The sequence below is a fragment of the Lutra lutra genome, chromosome 2, assembly GCF_902655055.1.
Source record: "Lutra lutra chromosome 2, mLutLut1.2, whole genome shotgun sequence".
Classification (NCBI taxonomy): domain Eukaryota; kingdom Metazoa; phylum Chordata; class Mammalia; order Carnivora; family Mustelidae; genus Lutra; species Lutra lutra.
The window spans coordinates 103,504,162-103,527,228 of NC_062279.1; the positions used below are offsets into that span (position 1 = coordinate 103,504,162).

At 36.0% G+C, this 23,067-nt stretch overlaps 1 protein-coding gene across 4 annotated transcripts in view; it reads right to left on the bottom strand.

Moving 5' to 3' along the window:
* Window positions 1-23,067, bottom strand: part of MANBA (mannosidase beta) — a 122,075-nt gene that overhangs the window by 16,019 nt on the left and 82,989 nt on the right. For 3 of the 4 annotated variants that reach the window (XM_047718098.1, XM_047718097.1, XM_047718101.1), the window contains 2 exons: window positions 14,862-15,080; window positions 9,101-9,265 (listed from right to left, as the gene is read on the bottom strand). In XM_047718098.1, the coding sequence (XP_047574054.1) occupies window positions 9,101-9,265; window positions 14,862-15,080 (384 nt within the window). The remainder of the gene's footprint in view (window positions 1-9,100; window positions 9,266-14,861; window positions 15,081-23,067) is intronic. The other variant, XM_047718099.1, reaches the window with a different exon arrangement.

Genomic DNA, 23,067 nt, shown 5'->3' on the forward strand with positions numbered 1-23,067 from the left:
CCAGGCTCCAGCACAGTGCAGCATACTCCACAGACAAATGGTGCCATGCCAATATCATGGATCTGGGTTTACCCAAGCCAGTAGGTGCAGGTTAGGGCTAATGAATGATGCCTTTGTTCATAAAAATGCAGAAGGTCACTGCCCACTATCCTCCTTAAAGGGATGTTGTAGAACCCCATTTCCCTGGAAAATCTCTGCAACTGCCTCTTTCCCTTTAAAAATTGTACCTGTATTTATACACTCAGGCATCCTTCCCTAAAGAGGACAATCTTTACATATAAGAAGAATAAATGCTTAGTCATTTCCTAGGCTACTAAGTCCCACTGTTAGCAGACAAATCTTATTTTAGTTTCAAAAAAGTCTATTTTCAGCAGCTTGCTTGATTATACTTATGATATCAGTCTCCTTGGAGAAACAGATGGTAGGGTAAAAAGAAATTGGACCAGGATACCAAGACCTAGGTTCCAATTCCAGTTTTGCCACTGTGATGGAGATTGATAGCTGTTTACAAAAACCTACCATCCCTGTCCTCCAGAGTCACAGAGCTATACGTGGGCTACATTCTCCAGAATCACACCCCTGACCCTTGGAACTAGGCATAGCCATGTGACTAAGCCCTGCAGAGAGAATAATTTATATTATTTATTTACTTAAAATTATTCTGACAATAAGAATCTCCTAATAAAGCCATGTTTCAAACTGATAAAATTCATACCATACAATTCACCCTTGTGATATCCAATTCATTGGCTTTTAGTATAATCACAGGTTGTGTACTCTTACTCCTACCTAATTCCAGAATGTTACCATTCCAAAAGGAAACACCATACTGTACTAGTTAACAGCAACTCCTCATTCTCCCCTCTCCCCTGTATCCAGAAACCACTCATCTACTTTGTCTTTTTGGATTTGCCTATTCTGGACATTTCATGTTAAGTAGAATGAGATAATATACACCCTTTGTTACTGGTTTCCTTTACTCAGAATAATGTTTTTGAGGTTCATTCATGTTGTATTGTGTATTCATATTCCATTCCTTTCTATTGCTGAATAATATTTCATTGTATAGGTATGCCACATTTTGTTTATCCATTCATGAGTTGGTAAACATTTGGATTGCTTTAGCTTGTTGGCTATGAAAAATGCTATGAACATTTGTGCACAAGTTTTTGTGTGAACATGTTTTCAATATTTTCAAATATACCTAAAAGTAGAATTTCAGGGTTCTTTTTTTGTTTTTTAAGATTTTATTTATTTGACAGAGAGAGAGAGAGATCCTAAGTAGGTAGAGAGGCAGGCAGAGAGAAAGGGGGAAGCAGGCTCCCCGCGAGCAGAAAGCCCGATACGGGACTCGATCTCAGGACCCTGAGACCATGACCCGAGCCGAAGGGCAAGGCTTAACCCACTGAGCCACCCAGGCGCCTGAATTTCAGTGTTCTATGGTAACTCTATGTTTAATTTTTTTTTTAAAGATTTTATTTATTTATTTATTTGACAGAGAGAGAGAGATCACAAGTAGGCAGAGAGGCAGGCAGAGAGAGGAGGAAGCAGGCTCACCGCTGAGCAAAGAGCCCGATGTGGGGCTCGATCCCAGGACCCTGAGAACATGACCCCAGCTGAAGGCAGAGGCTTAACCCACTGAGCCACCCAGGTGCCCCTCTATGTTTAATTTTTTGAGAAAGGTGTAGGTAGTATCTCTTTGTGGGTTTTGATCTGTATTTCCCTAGTGACTAATGATGTTAAGGATATTTTCATGGTACTTATTGGTGATTTTCTTTGGAGAAATGATTACTCAAATCTTTGCCTGTTTTTTAATTGGGGTATCTTTTTCATTATTGAATTGTAAGAGTTTTTAAATATATTATGGACGTTAGATCCTTCTTACATATATGACTCAAAAGTTTTCTCCCATTCTGTGGATTATCCTTTCACTTTTGTTGACATACTGGCCTCTGACACATAGTTTCTAATTTTGATGTTCAATTTGTCTATTTTTTCATTGGTTGCTTGCATTTTAAGTGTCATATCTAAGGAACTGTTGCCAAATCAAAATTCACAAAGATTTACATCTACATTTTCTTCTAAGAGTTTTATGACTTTAGCACTAACAGTTAGATCTTTGGTTCATTTTAAGTTAATTCTTATATATAGTACAAGGTAGGGGTCCAAATTCATTTTTTTTTACATGTGGATATCCACTGTTCCAATACCATTTGTTCAAAGCACTATTTTTTTCCATTTTATTGTCTTGGCACCCTTGTAGAAAATCAGTTGACCACAGACTTATGTGTTTATTTCTGGACTCCCAATTCTGTTCAGTCAATCTATACGTCTGGCCTTAGGTCAATACCACACTATCTTGATTACTGTAGGTTTGTAGTTAAGTTTTGAAAGTAGGATGTGGAACACTTCCAAATTTGTTTTTTTCCAGGTATTCTGACTATTCTGGGTGCCTTGCATTTCCATATGAATTTTAGAATCATTTTTCTCATTTCTCTGAAAATGGTAGTAGGAATTTTGATAGGGATTATGTTGAATCTGTGGATCACTTTGGGGAGTCCTGCCATCTTAATAATATTAAGTATTCCAATCCATGTCTTTCCATTTCTTTAATTTCCCTCAATAATGTTTTATAATTTTCACAGTGCAAGTCCTGCATCTCTATATATAATATATAAAAATATATATATGAATTATATATACATAAATTATATATTTATCTATATTTATATATATTCATATATATAAATATATTTATCTATATTATATATTCATATATATAAATATATTCTAAAATATTTTATTCTTTTTGATACTATTATAAATGTTATTATTTAGTTTCATTTTAAAATAGTTCATGCTTAGAATACAGCTGACATTTGTATATTGATCTTACAGCCTATAAAGTTGCTGAATTAACTTATTAGCTCTCACAGGCTTTTTACTTTTTTTTAAAGATTTTATTTATTTATTTGCCAGATAGCGCAAGTAGGCAGAGAGACAGGCAGAGAGAGAAAGGAGGAAGCAGGCTCCCTGCCGAGCAGAGAGCCCGATTCGAGGCTCTATCCCTGGACCCCAGGATCATGACCTGAATCGAAGGCAGAGGCCTCAACCCACTGAGTCACCCAGGCACCCTCTCACAGATTCTTAGGTGGACTTTTGAAGCTTTCCTATATATAAAATCATGTCATCTGCAAAGAGAAAGTGTTACTTCTTTCTTCCCAATTTCATGCCTTTTATGATTTCCTGGCCTAAATGTTTTGACTAGAATCTCCAATGCAATGTTGAATAGAAGTGGCAAGAGCAGGCACCCTTGTTTTTTTCCTGATCTTGGGAGAAAACTTTCTGTTTTTCACTATTCACAGTATGATATTGGCTATAGGTTCTTCACAGGTGCTCTTACCAGGTTGAGGAAGTCCCTTCTTGTCCTAGCTTGTCGAATTTTTTTTTTTTTAAATCATGAAAGGGTACTGTATTTTTTCTAATGCTTTTTCTTCATCTATTGAAATGATCATGTAATTATTTCTCCTTTAGTCTATTAATATGGTGTATTACACTGATTGACTTTGATATGTTGAACCAATCTTACATTCTGGGTAAATCCCACTTGATTATAATTTATAAACCTTTTTATATACTGCTGGATTTGAATTATTAGTATTTTGTTGAAGATTTCTTTTTGTCTATATTCACAGAAGATAGCTTTTCTTAATATGTCTTTGTCTGCTTTTAGTATCAGAATAAAAATGGCTTCACAGAATGAGTTATGAAGTATTTTCCCCTCTTCTGTATTTTGGGAAGAATTTGTGAAAGATGGTGTTAATTCTACTTTAAATATTTTTTAGAATTCACTAGTGAAGACATCTTTGCAGAGGACAATTCTTTGATTACTAAACTCAATCTCTTTAGTTGTGATAGATCTACTTAGATTTTCTATTTCTTCTTGAGTCAGTTTTCATTGTTTATGTCTTTCTATGAATTTGCCATTTCATCTAGGTTAAATGACTTATTGTCATACAATTGTTCACATATTTTCTAATCACCCTTTTCATTAGTAGTGTTCCTTCTTTCATTCTTGATTTAGTAATTGGAATCTTCTCTCTTTTTTTTTTTTCTTGGCCAGTCTAGCTACAGTTTTTTCAATTTCGTTGCTCATTTCAAAGAACTAACTTTTTGGTTTTGTTGATTTTCTCTATTGTTCCAATGAGGCCTCTTTTAATGTGCCAAATTTCTGATGTCTGCTTTACTTAAGTGCTGCAAATTGATAAAATTCAACCTCAGTAGTTATAGAATTTCCCTTACCTCAAATGTGAAAGGATAAAATACTATAGTTTAAAAGGCAGAAACTTGCTCCATTCATTGCCTGAGAACTTGGAAAGAATACTTAACCTTTCTGAGCCTGTTTACTCAAACATAAAATTAAAACAGAAACACAGATGTCTGGAGATGTTGTCAGAATTACGTGAGAAGATATACAATGCATCTCGTGGCCCAGGGCCAGCCATTTGGTAGACACCCAAAGAATGCTGACTGTCTGCTTGACTGCTAAATTACATGTTGCATATAAATATAATACATTAGTGTGTAATGTACTCTATTAATCATTCCCCTCCTTTACTCACCTCATCCATCTTAAGAGCTCAGCATAGACTGGATCTTCTATCAAATCTCAGTGCTGCTTACCAAACAAATAACCATTCCAAGGTAGCGAGTATCATCAACACCTAGGCCTACAACATAGTCTGTTTGTTGTTGTTGTGATCAAGTTACATGCCACACAGGAAGATAAAATGGACCCCTAAAGAATATGTATCTCTTAAGGACATCCCCAAGTATCTAGCCTTCACTACATGTTTAATACATATGTGAGTAATAAAGGGAGGCACTAGAGGGAGCTATAAGCTAAGGGGTTAATAAAAATAGCCCAGCTTCCTCTTTAAGTGGCTAGTTAAGAGGCCATACTGGCAGATTAAATTGATCAAATTTAAATGTGTTAGTATAGACAGTCCTCAAACTAATCAGTGAGCCTGTGCAACCCAGCTTAAGAGTGTGCCTAGGTAAGTAGGCTATTTGGAATACAATATAACAGGATAACGCAGGAGAATGAAAGGTGAGGCAAGATTATTTTGGAATTATTAGAAGAATTAAGGAAGTAAAAACCGAGAGGGATACTTTTGCTGTTATAAGATAAGGAAAAGACAGGAAAAGATCAAAATGTGAGGAAACTTACCGCACCACCTTCTCAGCCAAGATATTTCTGAAAGTTGCAAAAACTTGCCTTACAGAACATCTTTAAAAGTGGTACACAAACAGGTACTCTGTTCTTCAGAATAGTATGACAGACAATAAGAAAAAGAAGAGAGGCTGGAGGCAGGAACAGAAAAAATGGACCAAGGAAAAGTTTTATTTCTAATGCACATGTCAGAGATGATTGTTTAAAATCAAAGTAGTAAGGAGAAGAACATTTTACTTTAACATTTCCTGTCTGTATTTCCGTCAAGAAAATCCAACACTAAAAACAAACAAAAACCTAATTCTGCTTTTTTTTCATCTCAGATCCCATCTAGTACAACTGAAGTTCTAGGGTAGAACTAACACAATCCAATTCCAAGCCAATGCCTGATAAGACAACAGTGCTAAACTATCAGATGAAAGCCATCACCAACAAAACCAGCAACAAATAATTCCACTTGTACCATCAGCTCCTAACTACATACCACTAATGCTAATGAGTTCAGAAAGAACAATTATTTTTGTGAGTGCTTTGTTTTGAGGAAATAGAATAAAGTAACAGTAATAAAATGAGCAGCTGGGAGGAGGGCAGCCAGCATGAAAAACAACAGCTGAAAAGGTTCCCACGTGTGCGCATATACATACACACAGGAATGAGGATCGTCCTAGTTCATATATCAAAACTGAGGCATTTTGATAGAATATTGGCTATGAAAAGCTACTAAGATGAACCTCAACACTTTAAAAGGGACAGATATCAACTTTATCTTTTAATTTGCGTTCTGTGAGGTAAGTTCATAAATTATACATCACACTGGCAAAGCTTCCCTAACTGATAAGCTTATGGTTAAAACATTAAAATCTTCTTTATTAGTTTATCACCTTCTAAAAAAGAGTATTCTTTTGGCTTCCAGTTTTCTGCTTCAGCTTCCATCCAGATTTTTGTTTTTATATAGGAGAAAACTGATGTGAGTAGGCATGAGTTTAGATTAAAATTGGCATATTAGGTGCTAAGATGCAAAAATTAAAATGTGATCATGTTTAACAAAAACTTTGAGTCTATTTCAGATCAACTCATATGACTGGGATTAGGCTCCTGCCTTCTCTCTCTAAACTTGAAACAATCATGGCAAAAACATCAGATAAATAAGCGGTGGCTTTAATAGTCTTACGGATGTGTAGTTCACAGGTTCATGAGATAAAAGTAGCAAATAAAGAGAGTAAATGGAAACATTAAGAAGAAAATATTACCTAAAATTCAGCTCAATAGTTTCTTACTTTATTGTTTTTTTTTAATTTTTAAAGATTTTATTTATTTGACAGACAGAGATCACAAGTAGGCAGAAACGCAGGCAGAGAGGCAGGCAGAGAGAGAGGAAGGGAAGCAGGCTTCCTGCTGAGCAGACAGCCCGTTGCGGGACTCGACCCCAGGACCCTGGGATCATGACCTGAGATGAAGGCAGTGGCTTAACCCACTGAGCCATCCAAGTGCCCTAGTTTCTTACTTTAAACATATATTTAAATTTACCATATAACTCAGCAATTTCACGTATATATTTCAACTCAAAGGAAATGAAGATACGTACACAAAGATCTATATGCTAATATTCATGGTGGTATGATTCATAATGGTCAAAAACTGGTAATAATCCAAATCTGCACCAACAGATGACTGGATATGTGAAATATGGTACATCCATTACAACCGGATACTATTCAGCAAAAACGAGGAATGAAGTACGTGTATTTGCTACAACATGGAAACACTTCAAAAACATTATGCTAGGTGAAAGAAGCCAGATGCAAAACATCACACATTGTAGTTACATGAAATATTGAGAAAAGTAAAATTTACACAGACAGAAAGCAGATTAGTGTTTACCTGCAGCGGAAGGTGAGAAAGGAGAGTAACTGAAAATGGGCACAAGGGACCTTCTGGGGATGTGAGAAATGTTCTAAAATTGGGTTATGGTCACGGTTGCATTACTCAATAAATATTCTAAGAATCACTTAATTGTGTATTTTAAATGAGTGAATCTTACAGCGTGTCAATTTTATCTCAATAGAGCTGTTTTAAAAATAATCCAGGGGCACCTGGGTGGCTCAGTCATTAAGCCTGCCTTCAGCTTAGGTCGTGACTCCAGGGTCCTGGGATCCAGCCCCATGTCAGGCTCCCAGCTCAGCAGGGAGCCCGCTTCTCCATCTCCCTCTGTCTCCCCTTGCTTGTGCCCTCCCATCTCTCTCTCTCAGATGAATAAATAGAATTTTTTTAAAAATCCAATAAGATGATAAGGTGACATGCAGAGATTTTAAGTGTACACCTCAGTGAATTTTATCATGTGTATACACCCATGTACCAGCGCCCAGATCAAGACATAAGGCTTTTTTAGCACTCTGGAGAGTCTCCTAATACCCATGTCTAACCGTAATTCACTATCCCCTCCACAAGAGTGGTGATCACTAATTTGCTCTCCATCATCCTGATTCATTTTGTCTATAACGAAAACTTCAATGTTTCTTTTGCTCAACACAATGTTTGTGAGATTCATCCAAGTTGATGCTGATATCAGCAGTTCATTCTTTTGTACTGCTATGGAATATTCCATGACGTAAGTACACCGTAGTTTATAAATTCCTCTGTTAAAGAACATCTAGGCTGTTTTCAGTTTGAGGCTATTATGAATAAAGCTGGTATGAACGTTATTTTAGATGTCTGTTGGCAGACATATGTACTCATTTTTCTTGGGTACATAGCTTGGAGTAGAAATGCTGATTCGAAGAGGAAGCAAATGTTCAGCTTGGATAGAAAGTGCCATAAAATTTTCCAAAGTGGTTAAACAAATTTCTATTCCTACTAACAATGTCTACAAGTTCCAGCTATCGCACATCATCACCAACAGTTGGCATTGTCAATCTATTTAATTTTAGGCATTGTGCTAAAAAGACATTGTGTACCTTGTAGTGTATACCCTAGCATGATTTTAATTTGCATTTCCTTGATTGAGAATGAAACTTAACACATTTTCACATATTTACCGAACACTGGGTATCTTCTTTGATGAAGTGCCTGTTCAAGGTTTTTGTCCATTTTTTAAAAGGTTATATCCTTTTCTTATTACTTCATAGAAGCTCTTTATTTTGAATACAAATCTTTTATCAGATACATGTTTTGCAGATACTACTGCCAATCTGTGGCTTGTCTCTGCTCTCTCTTAATGGTGTCTTAATTTACAAAAGTCTATAATTTAATGAAGTCCCAATTTATCATTATTTTCTTTCACAGTTAGTTCTTACGTCCTGTTTAAGAACTCTTTGCCAAGGTTATAAAATTGTTACCTTTCATAGTTGATTCCTTGATCACTGATCAAATTAATTCTTGTATGTAATTTTTGTATGTGGAATCAAAGTTCACTTGTTTTCCTATAAAGATACCCACTTGATACTGTACCGTCTACTGGAAAAACTAACCTTTCTCACGGGGATTACGGTGGCAAATGGCCGTCAACTAAGTAACTATATCATCTGTAAGTCTGTTTCTGGACTCTACTGTGTTCCACTGTTCTATGTTATCCTTGGGGAAAGCTATTGTCTTAATCACTGACACTGTATGGTGATCGTGAGCTAGGGAACATGTTAATGCACAATTTGATGTAGAACATTGTGAACTGTTTGTTCTCTGGAAGAGAGGCAAATGCCAAAAATTAACTATTTCAAGTAATACATGTCATCATTTATCTATTTTTGAAGAAGATATGCTCCTCAATCAGTGAAATAAAATGCTTTTTCATCACGTAAGGCTTACAGAGTCTATGGAATCCCTTGCGTTAACTGCAGGAACCTGCTGAACTCCAGGATGAAAATCCCTTACCTGAGTAAGATATATGGTATCCTTGAACGCCTGTAATGGATCTGGGCTTTCCGGGAGTGTGAAGTGAAATTCAACCTGACGCAGCATTTCACTGTTACCATCTGCATGATGTTGTCGGTGAAGTGAAAATTTGCTGTTGTAAGACCAGTCCTCTTTAGATGAAACCTTTCGAGGAAAGAAGAGGAGGTACAAATTGGGAAGTTAGGAGTGAAACTACTTTTCCACACACTTCTGACAAACTCAAAAAGTACTCTGCACAGAGAAAACAGCTCAAGGTTTGCTCTGCGACTCTAATTTCACAGATGGTAGATGTTTTGTACTTATTATTGGTGAAAGAGTAGCCCTGTGCAAAGTTGAATCACAAACCAGAATTTGGCACCTATACCTTCCCTTACTCAAACCTAGAAAGTTTCACTTTGGCATTTCTTTTTCTTTTCTTTTTTTTTTTTAGAAGATTTTATTTATTTATTTGACAGACAGAGATCACAAGTAGGCAGAGAAGCAGGCAGAGAGAGAGGGGGAAGCAGGCTTCCTGCAGAACAGAGAGCCTGATGCGGGGCTTGATGCCAGGACCCTGGGATCATGATCTGAGCCAAAGGCAAAGGCCTTTACCCACTGAGCCACTCAGGCACTCCTCACTTTGGCATTTCTATCAAAATTCTTATCTTATCAAAATATTATTCCTGTGTTTAGAACATTCATCGTGCTCATTTTTAAATGTCATTTCATCTATTCAAGTAAATAAATTGTCAAAAAAAAAAAGTAAATAATGGACTGAAAACAGTAATCTGTTAAAACTGTCAATTCTTTGACAGGAATAAAATATGACTATTAAGACAGTAAATGCTTAGCACTTGCTTATTTGTTTCTCAATTACTACTAAATATATTTGATATATACAGATATTTAATTTTGATATAGTTGAAGACAAAAACCAAACAATGATACTCTTTCCCCCTAACAGTAAATCTTTTTTTAGAGCCAGGCACAATTTATGCGATCTGTCATCTCTTTGAGAAGCTATCATCAGGTCAAGGTAAAAACAAACAAACAAAAATACCACACACATATTAGTAGTAACTTTTAGAGAAAAATAGACAATCATTCTGGCTTCTAGGTCTATAATTTAATGCCATTTTAGCATTTGAAAAAGATATAAGAAAAACTGCTGTCTACACCTGAAAACATCAGTTTAATGCAGGTTATACAAAGGCTTTGAAAAACAATCTACCGCACACTCAGAAATCCCTAAAAATTAAAAATATTAATCCCTGTTCATAAAATATGACTTATAATTCCCTAGAATCATGCAAGGCACAGACCAATCACCTTAAAAGGAAAAAAACTACTCTTTATGAATTTATTTATAGTAAAATGTAAGTAGTGCACATTACTCATGTTTGATGTGAAAGTTTTTCCAAATTATATGTATTTTCCAAAACTGGTATCACCAGACAGTTTAGAGCACACTAATTACTTCAATTACTTACTTAAAAGAGGTATTAGTATTTACAGTCATCTTGTACACATTTGAGATGTATACACCTTTACCAACAGCCTTCCTTTCCTTTTTAAAGCCTGAAACACATCTTCAGGCTTCTCAGCCTTGACTGGTAATGATATGAATGTATCCCATAACTGGTAAACTTGATCTTCTGTTATGTGGAAAGCTTTCTAACTTCTGATAGTCATGGTTTGAGAGTCTTATAAATTTCAGCTGTAAAAATATTATCAGTAGGAATTAGAAAGTGCCAGACAAGACTCTAATTGTTTTAAGAATATTACCTCACTCAATCCTCATGACGAGTCTACAAGTCAGTACTATTATCACTCTGTTTTTTTAAAGATTTTATTTATTTATTTGACACACAGAGAGAGATCACAAGTAGGCAGAGAGGCAGGCAGAGAGAGAGGGAGAAGCAGGCTCCCTGCTGAGCAGAGAGCCCAATGCAGGGCTCGATCCCAGGATCATGAGATCAAGACCTGGGATCATGACCTGAGCCGAAGGCAGAGACTTAACCCACTGAGCCACCTAGTCACCCCTGGCAGTTTAGAATTAAAATCCAAATCTGTATACTCCACAGCCCAAGCTTTTAATCACTATGCAATATTGATAATGGACTACTGAAAATATGATTGTTTTGGGCGCCTGGGTGGTTCAGTTGGTTAGGCCACTGCCTTCAGCTCAGGTCATGATCCCAGAGTCCTGGGATAGAGTCCCGCATCGGGCTCCCAGCTCCACAGGGAGTCTGTTTCTCCCTCTGACCTTCTCCCCTCTCATGCTCTCTCTCTCTCAAATAAACAAATAAAAATTTTTAAAAAAGAAAATATGATTATTTGACAAAGAAGTAATGCATCCTAAACTAGAAAGGGATATTTTAATATTTTTGTTAGATATATGGGGGAAAAAATCTCTAACTAAAAACCTAAGTTTTCTTTCATTTTCCCAATTACCTAATCCAAATCCTCAACTAAGCAATGTAGTTCAAAAAAGAGGAATGGTTAAATCAAGGCTTCATAATGAATAGTACAGACAGAACTTAGCTTCACCTTTCCCTATGTTAAAACACAGTGTTTTGTATCTTTGAACATCATCAGGCATTTCACAAAAACACGGCAAGTGCATTATTATCAGAAGGTAAACAGAAAGGCTAATAGATTTAAGAAAAAGGTTTAGCAATTTATAACACTCATCCCTCCCAAAAATGTGAAACGAAAATGATTCAGCTTCTGTGTTAGACAGTAAGCTTGAATCCAGATATCCTACTTGCTATCTGGGGATAATGATGGAACTCTCACGCTCTAGTACCTTGATTTCCTTCCAGACCTCAATCAAAGGGTTGGGGGAGGGAGTAGATCATTGCTAAATGAAACAATGGGTCTCTGGTAAAGAGCACCTGCTCAGTAAATATTTTTGCTTCTTTCATTCCTTCCTTCCCATTCTAACACCTATTCCTACCTGAGTCAGGATACTCAACTCCATTCTCCTCCATTCTGAAACAAAAGTATTCCTTTTTTTTTTCCACTTTTTTTTTTTTAAGATTTTATTTATTTATTTGACAGAAAGACATCACAAGTAGATGGAGAGGCAGGCAGAGAGAGAGAGAGAGGGAAGCAGGCTCCCTGCTGAGCAGAGAGCCCGATGCGGGACTCGATCCCAGGACCCTGAGATCACGGCCTGAGCCGAAGGCAGTGGCCTAACCCACTGAGCCACCCAGGCGCCCCGAAACAAAAGTATTCCTAAAAAATCCACCTTATAATATGGTAGTGCTAAAAAAAAAAAAAAAAAGAAAAGAAAAAAAAAGAAAACAAGGGGTAGATCTAAGGTTATGACATTACTTATTAAAGTTAAAAATATAGGGCCGCCTGGGTGGCTCAGTGGTTTAAAGCCTCTGCCTTCGGCTCAGGTCATGATGCCAGGGTCCTGGGATGGAGCCCCACATCAGGTTCTCTGCTCTGCAGGGAGCCTGCTTCCTCCTCTCTCTCTGCCTGCCTCTCTGCCTACTTGTGATCTCTGTCTGTCAAATAAATAAATAAAATCTTTAAAAATAAATTTTAAAAAATGACACCATCAACTAAGTAAAAAGAAAACACACAAATTAGGAGAAAATATTTGCAAAACATAGATCTGATTTAAAAAAAATATCCAGAATATATGTATAACTCTTTAAAAAAATTTTTTTAATTTAAATTCAATTCAGTTAACATATAGTGTATTATTAGTTTCAGGGGTAGAATTTAGTGATTCATCAGCTGCATATGTATGGAGCCGGTGCTCATTACATCAAGTGCCCTCCTTAATGCCCATCACCCAGTTACCCTGTCCCCCCAGCACCTACCCTCCAGCAACCCTGTCTGTTCCCTATAGTTAAGAGTTCCTTATGGTTTGCCTCCCTTTCTCCTTTTATCTTATTTTATTTTTTCTTCCCTTCCCCTTCTGTTCATCTGTTTTATTTCTTAAATTTTCTATGAGTGAAATCATATGGTATGTCTTTCTCTGACTGACTTATTTCACATAGCGTAATGTAGTCTAGTTCTATCCACATCATTGCAAATGGCAAGATTTCATTCTTTTTGATGGCTGAGGAGTACTTCATTGTATATATACACCACATCTTCTTTATCCCTCCATCTGTTGATGGACATCTGGGTTCTTTCCATGTTTTGGCTACTGCAGACACTGCTGCTATAAACACTGGCACAAGTCAATAACAAAAAGACAACCCAAATTAAAAAATAGGCGAAGGGTTTTTGAATAGACCTTTCTCTAAGGAAAATATACAAATGGCCAAAAAGCACATGAAAAGAAGCTCAACATCATTAGCCATGAAAAAAGGCAAATTTTCTGTAAATGCTAATCTCCAGGGAAATGTTAAAAAAACACAAAAAGGGAAAATTAGTGTTGACAAAGATGTAGAGAACTTGGAACCTTCATACATTTCCTGGTGGTAATGTAAAATGGTGCAGTGTTTGCAAACTATGGGAAATAGTTTGGCAGTTCCTTGGAATGTTAAACCTACAGTTACCATATGGCCCAGCAATTCCACTCCTAAGTGTATACTTAATAGAACTGAAGACATTGTTCACAAAAAAAAAATGTATACAAATATTCACAGCAGCTATTATTATTCATACTGGCCCAAAAGTGGGAATACACAATGTACATCAACTGATGAATGGATAAACAAAATGTATATCCACATGATGGAATATTATTCAGCAATTTTAAAAAATGACAAACTACTACATGACAGAACATGGACGAATCATGAAAACTTTATGCTGAGTGAAAGAAGGCAGCCTAAAAAGATCACATATCTTATGATTCTAATATATGAATTGTTCATAAAAGGCAAATGTATATACACATAAAGCAGATTAGTGGTGCCTAGAGCTGGGGTGAGAGGAACTGAGAGAGTGGGGAGTAATTTGGGTACAGAGTTTCTTTGGAGTGATGAAAATGCTCTAAAACTAGGTCATGGTTAATAAATAAAATCTTAAGGAAAAAAAAAAAAACTAGGTCATGGTGATGGCTGCACAACTCTGTGAATATACCAAAAACCCTGAAAGTGTTTAAATGGGTGGATTGTATGGTCAGTGAATTGTATCTCAGTTAGGAACACATACAACTCTGAAATAAAATCTGCCTATGAAACTGAATCTGTAGGAACAAAGAAAGTGAAATGGCATAGTGAAAGTCAGATACAGCAGCATGAAAGAAAAAGGAGAAAGAAGGGGAGGAGGAAACAGAAGATGAAAGGGAGGAGACAAAAAAAAGAGAAATAATTCAACCTGGTAACATTAGATAAAACTTTACTTATCACATTCATTTCTCTTACTGTAGCAAACTATCCAGTTCTGAATATCTGTAAGTGAAAACAGTTGTAGGATATACAGAAAGTAGCAAGTGAGAATTACTTTCATGCATGATAAGAAGTCAGGCTTAAGCAACCACTGGTTCCCATTCAATTTTTATAAATGTAAGTGAAGGAACATAATTAAAAGCAGGATCGAAAAGTTATAATCCTCAAATTGATGACTACGAGAAATTTAGCTCCCCAAACTTTAAAGAAGAAAGTTCTCTTCTATGATCTTCCTCAACTTTCATTTAAATACTAAGCACATTTCATTAGACTGTCTATGGCCATACCACCCCCAACGCGCCCAATCTTGTCTCATTTGACTTTCTGAACTTCTGTTGAAAATGACCTATGCCCATCACCTACCATTCTGAATCACTGGGAAATCAAAAGTGGCTTACCTTTTTTAATGTACTGAAGGAAGGCCAGGACTGATATCCATATTCAGATACAAATCGAGCTTTTGGGAAAACTTTCCAATCCCAGCAATCACTGGTATAGTCATAAAAATGTACATCACCAAAATTATTGTCATATGGGTTGACAGAGAGCCAGCCTTCTTTAACAGATTCGGCCCCATTTGTAGGGCTGGATATGATAAAAGGACGAGTCTTGTCTTCCTGAGTCCAGAAATAAAATGATTTAAAAGACATTTTCACCCAATAAGGTACAAATCATTCACTTTTTTATTAAGTGTTTGTTTTAATTCCAATATAGTTAACATACAGTGTTAACATTAGTTTCAGGTGTACAATATACTGATGCAACACTTTCATCCTCACCCAGTGCTCAACATGACAAGTATCCTCCTTAATCCTTATCACCCATCTCACCCATCCCCCTCACCCACCTCCCCCTGGTAATCATCAGCTTGTTCTCTATAATTAAGAGTCTATTTCTTGGTTTCTCTCTTTCTCTTTTTCTTTTTTTTTCCTCTGCTTATTTTTTTCTTAAATTCCACATATGAGTGAAATCATAACAGTATTTGTCTTTCTCTGACTGACTTAATTCACTTAGCAATATACTTTCTAGCTCCACCCATATCGGTGTAAATAGCAAGATTCCATTCTTTTTTATGGCTGAGTAATATTCTATTATATATGCCATAGACACACACACACACACACACACACACACACACACACACACACACCACATCATCTTTACCAATTCATCTGTCATGGACATTGGGCTGTTTCCTTAATTTGGCTATTGTAAATAATGCTGCTATAAACACAGGGGTGCATATATCCCTTTGAATTAGTGTTTTTGTATTTTAGGGGTAGATACCCAGTAGTGTGATTACTAGATAGTCAGGTCTGTTTTTGACCTTCTGAAGAAACTCCATACTGTTTTCCACAGAAGTTGCACCAGTTTGCATTCCCACCAACAGTGCCCAAGGGTTCCCCTTTCTCTGCATCCTCCCCAACATCTGTTGTTTCTTGTGTTTTTTATTTTAGCCGTTCTGACAGGTGTGAGGTGATATCTCACTATAGTTTGATCTGCATTTTCCTGATGGTGAGTGATGCTGACCACCTTTTCATGTGTCTGTTGGCTGTCTGCATGTTGTCTTTGGAGAAATGTCTATTTATGTCAGATCACTTTTTAAAAAAATACTGTCAAGTTCCAGGATGCCAAGTGACTGCAGAAAAATAATAGAACCATTAACCTTCTGCATTCAACAACCACCAGCACCTGCTATTCACCAATCCTTTATATCCTTTTATAATTAACACAGCTTACTCCTCAGTACCTGCTCCCAATCTTTTTCAAGAATGCCGTGCCTCTACATTACCTTCTACCAACATGGGTAGTGTACAGTCTACTGCAGAATTTCTCATCCTTGGCACTACTGACATTCTGCACTTGATAAATTTTGTGCATTGGTGACCAGAAAAAGGGAGCAAGGGGAGACGTAATGTTTAGCAGCATCCCTGGTCTCTACCCACTAGACGCTAGTAGTACCCTGTACACACACCAAAAAATGTCTACAGACATTGCCAAATGTGCTCCTGTTCCTTGGAGGACAAACTCGCCTCTACTTAAGAAACACAGGTCCAGTGCTTAAGAATTAGAGGCTAAGGTGCAGGATATAAAATTAATACCCAGAAATAAGTAGTATTTCTACACACTAAAAACAAACTAGCAGGAAGAGAATTTTTTAAATTATATACACTGTTTTTCCTTTTTTAAGATTTATTTATTTATTTATTCGACAGAGAAAGACACAGCGAGAGAGAGAACACAAGCAGGGAGAGTGGGAGAGGGAGAAGCCGGCTCCCTGCTAAGCAGGGAGCCTGATGTGGGGCTTGATCCCAGGACCCGGAATCATGACCAGAGTGGCAAAGGCAGCCGCTTAACCAACCGAGCCACCCAAGCACCCCAAGAAGGAGAAATTTTAAAACAACACCCTTTATAAATGCACCAAAAAGAATAAAATACCTAGGTATAAACTTAACCAAAGAGATGAAAGACCTCTTCTCTGAATACTATAAAACACTGATGAAAGAAACTGAAGATGACCCAAACAAATGGAAAGATATCCCAGGTTGTGGGCTGGAAGAACCAGTATTATTCGAATGTCCATACTACTCAAAGCAATCCACAGATTCAGTGTAATCCCTATCAAAATACCAACAGTTTTTTACAAAACTAGACCAAATAATACTAAAATTTGTATGAAATCAGAGAAGACCCCAAATAGCCAAAGCAATCTTGAAAAAGAAAAACAAAGCTTGGAGATGTCAAAGTTCCAGGTCTCAAGATATACTGCACAGCAGTAGTAATCAATACAGTATGGTACTGGCATAAAAACAGATACATAGACCAGTGGAATAGAATGGAGAGCCCAAAATAAACCACTGATTATATGGTCAGTTAATCTGTGACAAAGGAGGCAAGAATATACAATGGGAAAAGACGGTCTCCTCAATAAATGGTGCTGGGAGAAATGGACAGCTACATGCAAAAGAATGAAACTGTATCACTCTTTAACATCATAAACAAAAATAAACTCAAAATGGATTAAAGACCCAAATGTGAGGTCTGAAATCATGAAGACCTAAAAACCATAAAAAAAACACAGGCAGTAATTTCTCTGACATTGGCCATAGGATCATTTTTCTTTATAGGTCCCTTCACGCAAGAAAAACAAAAGCAAAAATAAATTATTTGGATAACATCAAAGTAAAAAGATTTATACAGCAAAGGAAACTACCAGCAGCGCGCACGCACGCACACACACACATGCACACACACGCGCACACACACATATATCAAGAACATGTACAACTCAGTACCAAACCCCGAATAATTCAATTAAAAAATGGGCAGAGGACTTAAATAAAATTTTTCCCAAAAAGACATAAAGATATCCAATGGACATATGAAAAGATTCTCAACACCACTTGTCATCAGGAAAATGCAAGTCAAAACTAAAATATCACTTTATATCTATCAGAATGGCTAAAACCAAAAACACAAGAAACAACAAGTGCTGGTGAAGATACGGAAAAAGGGGAACCCTTGTGCACTGTTGGTAGGAATGCAAATTGGTATGGCCACAGTGGAAAACAGTATGGAAGTGTTTTGAAAAATTAAAAACAGAAATACCATATAATCCAATAATTCTACTACAGGTATTTACACAAAGAAAATGAACACACTAATTCAAAAAGACACGTGTACTTCTGTGTTTATTGCAACGTTATTTACAACAATCAATATATTGAAGCAATCTAAGTGTCCATCAATAGACAAATGGATAAGGAAGATGTGGCACGCATATACACACACACACACACACACACACACACACACACACACATACATATATATTCCATTATATATATCCCATTATATATATTCCATTATATATATATATATATATAATTCTATTACATATATTCCATTATATAATGGAATATGGCACAGCCATAAAAAGATGAGACTGTGTCATTTGAGATGGACCTTGAGGATACTATGGATGGATGCACCTAGAGGATATTATGGTAAGTGAAATAAGTTCAGACTGAGAAACACAAATATTATATGATTTTACTCACAAGTGGAATCTAAAACAAAAACAAAAATAAAAGAATAGACAAACAAAAAGCAGAATCAGACTTATAATTACATAGAATAAACTGACGGTTGTCAGAGGTGGATGGGTCAGCAGCTAGGCAAAATGGGTAAAGGGGAGTGGGAGATACAGGGTCCCCATTATGGAATGAATAGGTCATGGGAATAAAAGGCATAGCAGGAGAAAAAAAGGAAATAATAGAGGATATTGAGTCAGAATGACTTGAGTTTAAATCTCAAATCAGAACCTCATTATTTTTGGACAGATCTAAGCCTCAACAGTCTCTTCTGTAAAATGGGGAAAATAACAGTACCTACTTCATAGACTACAGTAAATGGTAGAGAACTCATGTGTGGAAGACATGGTTAAATTTCACTGAAATTCATGTTCTCATTTCCATAATATAGAGCTGTTTCTAGGAAGTGACTTTCTAACCTCTCTGCATCACTGTGGGGCTATGTGCCTCCTTCTCATCCTCCTGGAATCATGAGCTCTTAACCACTGAACTGTGAAATGAAAATGCTCAAATATTAAAATCCATTTCTTAAATCCATCAGATATGAAAAATGTAATACCAACACTATGAGTAAAAAGATTATAAATGTTTTATAAATATTAATTAAAGCTTATACCATCATAGGTTGTGTATAGAAAAATTCGTCATGATACATGACTAAGCATATCAGGTAAACTAAAAATCTGAACCTAAGTTTTTCATGAATTCTCACTGAAATGTCTTCACATAAATGAATAATGCCATAAACTATACATATTTGGGTGCCAAAATCACATACTATTCTTTTCCCTTTTCAAACTGCTTCAGGATATACCCAAATATTTAAAATATCTAATTAGAGATAAAAAATATAAGGACAATCAGATTATTAAATCACATGTTGAACATTAAAGTTTTTAAAAGTTATATCCTTCGAAGGCATTAGTACAAAAACAAATGCTGCTTCCTCTCCCTATCAAAAAAAGTTAACTTATATTATCATATAATGTGTATGTAGCAAATACTAGTATAATATGCCTATTAAAAAGTAGTGATGAAAAAGAACCACCATAAAGGAAGGGCTCTAGTGGAGTTGGGAACAAGCTCTTTCCTTTCCCTTTCTCCTTATTTCACATATCAACATATTCATATATATCAATCAACATATTCATATATATCAAGTTCTGCTTTAGCATTTATAATTACAGAATTTTAAATGACACATTAGACCAAATAGACTTTACAGACAGACACAGTACATACCATCCAAGAGCAACAGAATACACATTCTTCTCAGGTACACATGGAACACTCTCTGAGAGAGATCACCAGTTAGGGCATAAATCAAGTCTAACAAATTTAAGAAGACTGAAATCACTCAAGCGTATTTTTGGACCCCACGGGCATGGAACTAGAAATCAATTAGGAGAAGAAGGCTGGAAAATTCACAAATACATGAAGATTAAGGAATATGCTACTGAACAAACAATGGATCAACAAAGAAATCAAAAGAGAAATTGAAAAATACCTTGACAAATGAAAATGGAAAATACAACATACCAAAACTTATGAGATGCAGCAAAAGCAGTTTAAGAGGAAAGATCAGAGATAAATGACCATTTCAAGAAAGACAAAAAATGTCAAATAAAGAACCTAACTTAACATCTTATTAAACTAGAAAAAGAAGAACAAATATGGCCCCAAGTTAGCAGAAGGAAGGAAATAACAAAGACCAGAGCAGAAATAAATGGAATAGAGACTTAAAAGACAATAGAAAAGATCATTGAAACGAAGAACTGGTTCCTTTAAAAAATAAATAAATAAATAAACAAAACCAACAAACCTAATTTAGCCAGACTTGCTTATTAGGAAAAGAAAGAGAGGACTCAAAATCAGAAATGAAAAAGATGTTATAAATGATTATCTCAGAAATACAAAGAATTGTAAGAGACTACTATGAACAACTATACACACAAAAAAATTGAGCAACCTAGAAGAAATGGATAAATTCTTAAAAACATACAACTTTCCAAGACTGAATCATGAATAAATAGAAAAGGTGAACAGACCAATTAACTAGTAAGGAGACTGAATCAATAGTCAAAAATCTCCCAACAAACAAAAATCCAGGACCAGACAACTTCACCAGTGAATTCTACCAAATATTCAAAGAAGAATTAATACCAGTCCTTCTCAAACTCTTGTGAAAAAAAGAAGAGGAGGGAAAACTTCCAAATTCATTTTACAAGACAACCATTACCCTGATACCAAAACCAAATAGGGTCACCAGAAGAAAATTACAGGCCAATATCCTCAATGAATACAGATGCAGACCAAGTTCATATAAGTAAAAAAAAAATAATAATAATAAAATAAATAAATATATATATATATATATATATATATATAATGATCAAGTGGAATTTATTCCAGGGATGTAAGACGGTTCAACCCCGGCAAGTCAATCAACATGATATACCACGTTAATAAAATGAAGTATAAAAATCATATGCTCATGTGAACAAGTACAGTACAAGTGTCTGACAAAATTCAGCATCCATTTATTATAAAAAGTCTCAACAAAGTGGTTACAGAGGAAACATACCTCAACATAGTAAAGGCCATATAGGACAAGGCCACAGTTAACATCACACTCAATGGTGAAAAACTCAAAACTTCTAAGATCAGGAACAAGACCAGGATTTCAACTTCCACCCAAGAGAGCACTGGAAGTCCTAGCTTGAACAATGAGACAACAGAAAGAAATAAAAGGTATACAAACTGGAAAGGAAGAAGTAAAGCTGTCACTCTTTGCAGATGACATGATATTATATGGAGAAAACTCTAAGACGTCACAAAAACCTTTTAGCATAAATACAGTAAATTGTAGGCTACAAAATCAATATACGGAAATGTGTTGCATTTCTATGTACTAATAATTACTAGCAAGAGAAATTAAGAAAATAATCTTATTTACAACTGCATCAAATAGAATAAAATATCTAAGAATAAATTTTACTAAGGAAGTGAAAGACTGAAATTATTATTGAAAATTATAAGACACTGAAAATTGGGGTGCCTGGGTGGCTCAGTTGGTTAAGTGTCTGCCTTTGGCTCGGGTCATGATCCCAGGGTCTTGGGATTGAGACTCACGTTGGGCTCCCTGCTCAATGGGAAGCCTTCTTCTCCCTCTCCCACTTCCCCCGCTTGTGTTTCCTCTCTTGCTGTCTCTCTCTCTGTCAAATAAATAAATAAAATCTTAAAAAAAGAAAAGACACTGAAAATTATAAGACTTTGCTAAAAGACACTGAAGAAGACATAAATAAATGAAAAGATATTCTGTACTCATAGACTGGAAGAATTAATACTGCTAAAATGTCCATACTATCCAAAGCAATCTACAGATTCAATGCAATGTCTATCAAAACCACAATGCAAGTCAAGCAGAGAGAGTCAATTATCATATGGTTTCACTTATTTGTGTTGCATAACAAATAGCATGGAGGACAAGGGGAGATGGAGAGGAGAAGGGAGTTGAGGGAAATTGGAAGGGGAGGTGAACCATGAGAGACTATGGACTCTGAAAAACGATCTGAGAATTTTGAAGGGGTGGGGGGTGGGAGGTTGGGGGCACCAGGTGGTGGGTATTGTAGAGGGCACGGATTGCATGGAGCACTGGGTGTGGTGCAAAAATAATGAATACTGTTATGCTGAAAAAATTAAAAAATTAAAAATTAAAAAATTTAAAAAAAATTAATAAAAAAAAAACCACAATGCATTTTTCATAAAATAGAATGAACAATCCAAAAACTTTTATGGAACCACAAAAGTCTCTGTATAGCCAAAGCAATCTTGAGAAAGAACAACAAATCTGGAGGCATCATGCTTTCTGACTTCAAAACATGTAACAAAACAAAAGTAATTAAAACATTACGGTACTGGCATAAAAACAGCCACATAGATCAGGAGAATAGAGAATCAAGAAATAAATTCATATATGTATGGCCAATTAATTTATGACAAAGGAGACAAGAATAGACAATGGGGAAAGGACAGTCTCTTCAGCAAATGGTGTTGGAAAAACTGGATAGTCACATGCAAGAGAATGAAATTGAATAGCCATCTTCAACCATGCACAAAAGTTAATACAAAATGGATTAAAGACTTGAATGTAAGATCCAAAATCATAAAACTCCTACAAGAAAACATAGGTGGTAAGCTCCTTGACACTGGTCTTGGCTTGATTTTTTTGGATTTGACACAAAAAGCAAAGGCAGCAAAAAAGAACAAGTGGGACTACATTCAAACTAAAAAGGTTCTGTACAGCAAAGGAAACCATCAACAAAATAAAAAGGCAACATACTGAATGGGAGGAAATACTTGCAATCATATGCCTGCTAAGGCGTTAATACCCAAAATATATAAAGAATTTATTTGTCCAACTCAACAGTAAAAAACAAACAATTAAGAAATGAGCCAGGAATCGGGGCGCCTGGGTGGCTCAGTGGGTTAAAGCCTCTGCCTTTGGCTT